We start from the raw sequence: 9140 nt of genomic DNA, 5'->3' as shown, positions 1-9140 counted from the left end.
AAGGGGGGAATGGGATCTTCGTATGGAACACAACCATGTCCCCTTAAGCGTTGAGTTTTTACTTCCTTTCTCCGGGTTGCCCAGGGCCCCATATTATTCAAAGTAGTAGAGTTAAGTTACCTAATATTGGTTAAACAAATTATTTATGTCAATAACTTACCACAATCCATACATGGCGGTAACTGCTGTCTTTTTAACACAGAATGTGGTGAATAGGATGTGTTCGATACTTTTAAATTTGCCTAAAATAAACAATTTCTTTTTAATAATGTCATATTTGAGGTGATTTCAACAAGGTTTTTGTGACACAATCAAGGCACTACAAAAACTTTTGTAATACAAAAAAATATTGTACAAAGAAGACTAAACAGTATCACTGAATAATAATATAAATAAATATTTAACGTACTTACAGAATGTGTATGACAAGATATTTAATTGAGTAATTTATTGTTGTTTACATATTCATAACTTTATTTAAATAAACGAAACTTTTAACGTGAATAATACAGCTATTTCTCGTTTACCGTTTTACTAACAAAGACCAATGAATTAGAATACTAAATAAGTACTCAACACACACTAACATAAAATATACAACGAAATCCAACTTACCTTACTCAGTGTGTCCCCGACGCCGATAGATACGCACAGAAAATATAATAAATACCACAAAATTGTTTTCATTTTTATGTTCTAATAGAACAAATGTACTCAGTAACTAATAAATTGCAATTATGATTTATACGTTATCACAGCATTCCGTACTTTGATACACTAACTAATATCATCAAATTCGACGTGCTTATGAGGTTCGGATACCCTAAAATGTAGCACTTATAAAAAGATACCGAAAAAACAGGTTGACACGATACGATATTTATCACATCCATGTATTTATGATATCGGTATTCGGATACGTTTGATTAAGCAGACGAATTGTTTATAATTATGTTTGATTTTAAAAAGCTACTTGTAAGAAAGCACCGTTTTAGGTGTCTATTGGAGGCAGTATGAGCGACGTATTTGGCAATGACCTCAGAGTTCGATGACCTATCTGTCATAATCACAATTTTGATTCTTATCACCTATGAAATAAGAACTATTCGTTATATCAACATTTCATCCAAGCCCACGCTACCTGTTAATCATTTATATTTGTCGTCAATTTTTAATGATTTAAAAATGTTTTGGCATTTTATTTCAATCTGTGGAACAATATATTACAAATGAAGTGAACATTAATCATATTCCTCGTAATATTACATTCTTATTAATCCGAAAATTATGTGAATGATTAAATATGCAAATTATTACCACTAGGACTCTATAGCCTAGTGGTTATAGTAATTGTTATATGTTCAATGTGGGGTTCGATTTTCGCCCGAAACAATACACTTTCCGTTTTATTTAAGCTTATTTTTATCGCTTATTAGTGCTTAATAACGAAAGAAAAGTGTCATAAGACTGAAGTTAAAACTAATGGCTTTCTTATTAGCTAAACTTAACAGGAAATTTGTGAGAACCAGAAAATGTAAATAAAACTATTTCTTAGGAAAAGTATCTATCTGTTTAAGGACGTGTAAAATATTGTTTAAAGATTATTAAACACACACATATCCTGGTAAATGTACACATTTCCTAGGCTTTGTATAAAAATCTAATATCGTATAAGGAAATGTATGAGATGTCGAAAATATGTCACATTTCTTGTTATATTGTTGATTACGAAAAACCCATATTATTATTTTTGTCTGTCTGCAAGGCCGCGTTTTCTCAGGTGATCTCTGGTACGGCTTGACGGGTCTTTGACGAAAAGGTGCGGGAATATTATAAGCAATTTTCTTTCTTTGTTGACGAGGTCGCAGGCGACCGCTTGTAATGTTGACCTGAAGCTTTGATATAAAATATAAAATATAAAATATAAAATATAAAATATAAAATATAAAATATAAAATATAAAATATAAAATATAAAATATAAAATATAAAAAATGGGACCCACCTGCAAGCATTACCTTTCGGATAAGAATTATCCAAATCGGTCCACTAGCGGCGGAGTTATGCCGTAACAGACATAAAAAAAAAAAAATAAACATATCGACGAATTGAATACCTCCTTCTTTTGGGAAGTCGGTGAAAAATATAAAATATAATGATATCGGTGTTACAGATTTATTTCTCCTTTCTTCATGATAATGGAAAATATACAAAATTCGGGATATGATTAATGTCAGTCCGTTTCTCTAATGGATTTAGCATTAAATAACACTCAATGTTAATATTAGAATACTTTATTTGTATATATAACTCTATATGGTAAACATTTATACGCCGAAGTATACTTATTCTTAAACAAATATAGCAATAATACCTATATTTCGATTTGCTGATATTTTTGGTATTTTAGGTACAATTTTTTCTGGAAATTCCATCGAAATAAAGTATTATAACCGTTTAATTTTAAATATCACATTATAGAAATTACATTTAAAATACATACTCTAAAAATTATATATTAAATTATTAATAATTACAAAATATCTTTTATTGATTTTTGTTTATATTTTTATACATGGCATTTTATATCTATTGATTGATAGATATTTAACTAGTACAATAACATGCGTCTTGTGTGTTTTCTTTGATCCAGTCTATGTAGTTGGTGACGCGCGTGTAGACGCCGGGGTAGCCGACGCGCGCGCAGCCATTGCCCCACGACACCACGCCTGTTCAAATTAAACATTTATATTGTAAATCATAATCTCCCCTGGGAAGGGAATAATATTCTATCTAAGATATACTTCTATACTAATATAATAAAGCGTAAGCACACACTACTTTTTGGCGTAGGATGTCCGCAATCACAGCATATTTTTGAATAATTCTTTTTTCAACAAAAGCCCTAGATTTACGACACGCTTTAGGCTATATATTTTTACGCTATTAAACTTTGGGAGTAACAAAGTTGGAAAAAACCCTGATGTGGGAAAGGGACCATAAACAACAAGCTACCAACATTAAGGAAACGAGGTTATTATGGTAACGGTAATTTTGACAGTTGCCATTGAGAATGTGTCAAATGTAAACAATAAAGTTTTTAAATTTTCACGCGGGTGAAGCCGCACAGGAACAGCTAGTTTTATATACACGTTTTTTACAAGACTGTAGTTGTAAACCCATATTACTATAGATTTTTTTATTATAAGATGAATGGCCATCTGAATTCGCTTAAATGCGACGCTCAGAATGATGATTTTTTTCCTTCAAATGCGTCTTCTCCATCAAATCCATCTCCCCTTAACTTCGCTTCCTTGCAAGACATGTGTGCGAAATGAACTAAAAATCAATCTCCGGTATGTTCATTTATCAGATTATTAGAATAAATTAGGAATATTTCCATTTTCCGCGTGTCTTGGACACGGTGGCGGTATTGCGGGCGAGCACATTCGTTCAACATCTGTTATTGCGAACTCTACAACTGTACAAATGCTTATGCATATAAATAAAACTCTACTATTCATTACCTATCAGTTCATAGCGTTGGTCTTGCTTTCTCTCTGTAACAAGCGGCCCACCGCTGTCGCCCTGCAAACGAAAGCAATCAAAGTAAAATATTATGCATACACTAACCAAGAATGTAAAAATCCTGATTTAATGGTACTCGGATCCTCTTCATTAATACGTTGTTTTCTTAATAATATTATACGAAAGTTTAGATGGATAGATGTTTGTTGGAGTTTGTTTGTTTCGATGAAATTTGTCGCTGATGTAGAGCATAGTCCACGCGGACGGTGTCGCAAGCGAAAACTAGTATTTAATACATTTAAAACTAAAACTATCAATAAATGTTACCAAATGGAAACAAGACAATGTAGGGTAAAATATGAATAGATGTACCTTTTATTTGAATTAGGTGGCAACAAACATCCATACATCCATCCATTTTTTTGCATTTGCATAGTAAGTTTTGTATGAATAGAATTTAAATGTATACCTGACAAGAGTCCTTTTGTCCGGTCTTCGGATAGCCAGCACACAGCATGTTATTTGTGATCATAGATGGCGTGTATTTAGTTTTGCGACATTCCTCATTGCTGAGAACTGGCACTTCCACCTCCTGCAGAGTACACGATACTTTTCCTTCTTCACTAAGAGTCCCCCAACCTGAGGCTACAGCCTTCACACCGACATACAGTAGAGCTGGAAATAGAACGAATGTTATTTAGTAAGACTTCAGACAAAGAGGAATTGGGGTGATTCACAAAATCACCGATATGTTTTGTATTGTTCAGAGATTGAATTGGTTGTAAATTTAGGTTAGAAAAAATAAACGAAAAACCTGGATCAACAATACTAAACATAACTTTAATAAATTGTTTATGATAACTTATTTTTGCACCTATTGCTTTTGTGTATTTTTTTTATAATATAAGGTGGAAAACGAGCAAGCGGCCACCTGAATACGCCGAAGTGGAAGGTGACCGATGCCCATAAACATCCGCAATTGCAGACGCGTTGCCTACATTTAATTGACGGAGAAGGAGACGCACATAAAGAGGACATTTCCCCTTCCTATGCGTCTCCTCCACTTTTCCTGCCCATGCTTTCCTCTTAAGAAAAGGGTGGAAAGGGAAAGGTACTAAAATTAGGCCTCCGGCACCAAACTTATCAGACGAAACGCGGAATTGCTTCTACTACACGCCTGTCTTCTGTGTGGTCGTGGTATTGCACCGGGCGAGACGACCCATTCGGGCTGTACCACTGTATGCCTGTTTTCTATTTTCCTATGTAATTGTGTGATTAAATTAGCTGTTGTGTATACTTATATAAATAAATTTTTGTTTTTGTTTTAATTTAATTATATGTTAAATCATGCACTAAGACTATTCACTGGTTAATTCTGTTACCATTTACAATTTTTATTACTAGTTGAATTTTTTGTTTAAATATTTCTATATTTATACTAACATAATAAAAAGGAAAGATTTGTATTTTTGTATGTATTGAAATTACTTCAAAACTACTGGTCCTATTTCAACAATTCTTTCACTATTAAACAGCTATGTTTTAACAAATTTTTTTATTTCACGCGGGCGAAGTCGCGAGCAACAGTTAGTTATTTACATACTCGTATTATTATTTTATTAGAAAAGTCTTGTTAGTTAACTTGATCACGAGCTAGGATAAAATTTCCGAAGCTAATTTAAATCTTACTTTCGTTTATCCGATTGAATTGTAAATGGCAACACAGTTACTTGACTCAGAACTTCGTCAGGGATATAAGCCTCTCATGTAAATGGTTTAAAAATGTTCAATGAAGATGTATTTAGTGCAAATTATGCCTATCTTTCTACGAACTACTACTAAATAGGTAAATTAATAAATTAAAAAAGCGACTTATCGTCATATCTTATGTTTTTTACTATCAAAGACTAAAATTTTTTTTAGCAAGCATTTTCCCGCAAATTTAATAGCCCTACTACTAACGCCATCTATTTAAATATGTCATTAGTGACCACTTAATGATTCTGAGCTCTGAGCGCAGTAGTCAAGCTTTTAATACGAAAATCTTGGCAAATTAGGTATAAGTAAACCTAGGAAACAGCATTTGGATGTTTTACTTACATTTATCAGTTGGCAAGCATATAGGCTTGATAGCGTCTGACATGGGCACAGGCTCATTCAGTCTGAGCAGCGCGATGTCATTGTCGAAGTTGGTGAGACTGAATTTGTTTGAGATGACGCGGATGACGAACCTTGTCTCAGGACGCACGGTCGCATTGCACCGGTTATGCTCGCCGAATGTCACCTTTATCATGAACCACATAAAGCTGAAAATTTAATATTTTTATATGTATTATTTGACTCAATCAACGTAGCACAAAATGTTGAATAGCGCCATCTATCGAAATTATTACGTAATGTTTCGTTAACCTCCGAAATCACCAGATGGCGATATTGATTACTCTTTTATTATATAAATATATTTTTGTATAGTAAAACTTTGTTATATTAAAAACAAAACTTCGAGTATGAACATTTAACATCAATATCGAAGCAATACAAACGAAATCTTATTTCCGAGAATCGCGAAACAAATTGTATAACAGGACAAGACTAATTGTCCATTAAATTGCATAACAATATACTTCCGTTATTGTGTTATTCAAGCCAAGTTTGTATTGAGCGAAAGTGACAACATTTTCGACGGTCTACGGACATGCATACTATTAATGACCCATCATTTACGCTTTCACTTACTGTTTTTTGTGTCTTTAATTTTGTCTCTCCTAAAGTGAAGAGCGGTTTTCCTTATTGCATAAAAATTGTTTGAAATTCGAAATTCTCGGTAACGATAAAATTCTTACCAACGGTACAAATACTGGGAAATTCAAAGTTATTTATTGTTGACTTTGGTTTGTTCTCTAGCTATCGTAGTGTTAATATTAAAAATTATATTAAGTGTTTTGCTAATTTTTTTAGTGCAGGTGATTATGAAGATAATAAATAATAATTATAAAGCACTAAACAATGGATGAAAAAAATTAATTTGTAGCTACTTGGATAATTTTTAGATTTAAGGGTTAGTCATGCCAATTTCTTTGTCTCTCTTTGTTTTTGCTGGATAACCTGGCCTATTACAATGTGCCGACTAAAACACTTAAAATGTACATGTATGTATACTATAGGATAATGAACTTATAAGTTCGGAGCCTGCTGCGGCCGGTTTGAAGGTGAACGCTCCGATACTGATTGGAATTTAAAAGATCGCCCCCAAATACTTATTTTGGGCATGTTTGCCAATTCTGCGGTTATCGGACTTGTTTTTTTTTATTGATTTACTGTTCCATTTGCTATTTAAATTTACCTGCATGCGGTTTTATCAAAACAGGGTATTTATTAAGGTTCGTCGAAATGTTTCTCGTGATTCATTTTCCCTTTTAATTTAATTGTTTACACATCTAATTTGTATTTAAAATTTTTAAACAAAGTCATAGCATCTGACCTGACGTGACCATTTGTCATTAACCTACTTTGTACACATTCAATTGTCGTTTAGTAGAACATTACCTTGATATTGAACCCGGCCTTGCTACCAAAAAAAATTATAGTTATAAATATGCATGTACACACATACATTTATGCATAATATTGTGTCTGTAACATTTAATACATTTTAGTAATTCAGTAAGTCAAATTATTTGATGATTCTCAAATAATTGTAATTTAATTTTATAGACTACATCTTGCTTTTTAAAAAAGGTGTTCAACAAAATTCGCTTACAATCTTTTCAATTTAATTTTACAATAAAATGGACAAATGATTTAAAGAAATTCCATTTTTAAATAACATTCATTAGAAAGCAAACAAGAAAGCAAATATTTGAGTGATAGCCAACACGAAGTTAAGTTTAGTGCAAATACTCGAAAACCTCATACTGATGTTCACGCTACCGTATTGATTCAAGTTACTTGAAAACTTGCCAAAGGTAGAAACTAGAAAACGTTACTGTTCAAATATTTTAATACTTTTATATCAATGTAGGTTTAGTCACTTCAAACAGACGAACGAATTGTTTTGCATCGCATTATTAAAAAAAGAACAACATTGCATTGGACCAGCATTAGAATCTGTTTTTTTTTATATTAAATTTCGATAACATAAAGACAATGTTATAAAAGGTTATTAAATCCTAAGATCATATACCTATTATAACTTTAGTAAATTAATAATAAGAGATGACTTTAAGATACATAAAAATGTTTTATTACTATTATTGTACCTCACTTATTGTGTCATATATTTGTTAGTAATTAAGTTAGGTGATTAAAGTTTAATAAATGGTAATGGACGCGAAAAATATCTTCTGTTTATCATGCTTTTATTTCTTTAGTTGATGGGTTTTTTAGTATAAAATTCTCATAATCTGTGACTCATTCGAACAAAACATGTGACAAACAAATATGACTAACAACAGACTGTTGAACTTGCTTATAAGTTGATTTTGGACATAACGTAAGTGCTTTAAATAAATCCTTAATACGGATTTTTTTTAAAATCTAAAGAGACACTAACCTAAAAGGCAATAAAGTAGCATATATTTTCAAATACAAAAAAAATTATAAAAATGTTAGATTTTTTTATATTTTTTAACCGATTTTATTCAATTCAATCTAATCTATTTATTTTTCATGTACGTTTTCATTTCGTAATCAACCTTCCAAATACAGGGTGTCCGAGAAATGCGTCACTGGTAGCTATTAAATTCCATAATCATGCTATATATATACTATTATTACAAAGCGTAAACACACACTTCTTTGTTGCCTAAGATGTCAGCGATTACAGCATATTTTTAAATAATTCTTTTTTTAATAAAAAGCCCTACACTTACGTCACGCTTTAAGCTATATATTTAACGCCATTAAACTCAATATTTTGGATAAAAACTCTAATGTGGGAAAGAAACCATAAGTTGCTGCCAACATCAAGGAAGCAAGATTGTGGATGACATGTCATGTCATTTTGCCATTTGCTATTGATAATTTGACAAATGTAAACAATAATATAAAATTTTTATAGTTAGGCTAGTTAGGCATAAATTGTCTATAATAACTCTACGTCTTTTATGATCCGTTGACTGGTTACCCACCCTTTAACACAATGCGCGGCTGAGAGTACATATCGATCGTTGATAAGCATGCCTCCGCAGTAGAACCGTTTGATGTAGATCAGCTTCGCCATCCACGGGAACTCGTCATTGCTCGCCTCCGTCCCACCCACGATACGGGACACTTCGTTTCTTTCACCGCATTCTGGAATTTTAAATTTAGAACTTTGAGTACATTTGCCGTTTACTAAAATATTAATTTTGTAATATTTGACGCTTAATTTAAAAAGGGCACAGTTTGGTCTTCTTTTTAACTAATCATATGTTTTAAATAATTGATATCGACCACTTTCGACATTAAGAGATAAACGAAGAGAGTCAAGTTAAAATGTGGCCCATGTTAAAATATATTTAAATTCATTATAAAGGAAGTTAAGTGTTCTCTCCTAATTAACATAAAGTGTTTTGTTGAATTTTAAAAAAGAAATCTTTCTTAAAACAGATAAGATAATGGCTTATTTTAAAC

At 31.9% G+C, this 9140-nt stretch overlaps 2 protein-coding genes across 2 annotated transcripts in view; both read right to left on the bottom strand.

Annotated features, from left to right (window-relative positions):
- The window catches only part of LOC106104078 (polyserase-2-like), a 9646-nt gene extending 8667 nt beyond the window's left edge, over window positions 1-979 (bottom strand). The window contains exons 1-2 of the mRNA XM_013284017.1: window positions 616-979; window positions 161-242 (exon numbers count right to left, since the gene is read on the bottom strand). Of these exons, the coding sequence (XP_013139471.1) occupies window positions 161-242; window positions 616-687 (154 nt within the window). The 5' untranslated portion in view covers window positions 688-979. The remainder of the gene's footprint in view (window positions 1-160; window positions 243-615) is intronic.
- A 1298-nt stretch (window positions 980-2277) lies between these two features.
- Window positions 2278-9140, bottom strand: part of LOC106104233 (trypsin-7-like) — a 10138-nt gene continuing 3275 nt past the window's right edge. Inside the window, exons 3-7 of the mRNA XM_013284210.1 lie at window positions 8657-8819; window positions 5628-5833; window positions 3997-4202; window positions 3527-3587; window positions 2278-2728 (exon numbers count right to left, since the gene is read on the bottom strand). Of these exons, the coding sequence (XP_013139664.1) occupies window positions 2607-2728; window positions 3527-3587; window positions 3997-4202; window positions 5628-5833; window positions 8657-8819 (758 nt within the window). The 3' untranslated portion in view covers window positions 2278-2606. The remainder of the gene's footprint in view (window positions 2729-3526; window positions 3588-3996; window positions 4203-5627; window positions 5834-8656; window positions 8820-9140) is intronic.

This window comes from Papilio polytes, unplaced genomic scaffold (assembly GCF_000836215.1).
Source record: "Papilio polytes unplaced genomic scaffold, Ppol_1.0 DF823691.1, whole genome shotgun sequence".
NCBI lineage: Eukaryota > Metazoa > Arthropoda > Insecta > Lepidoptera > Papilionidae > Papilio > Papilio polytes.
Note: the sequence above shows the minus strand (reverse complement) of the source record. Positions and strands in the feature narration are given on the sequence as shown.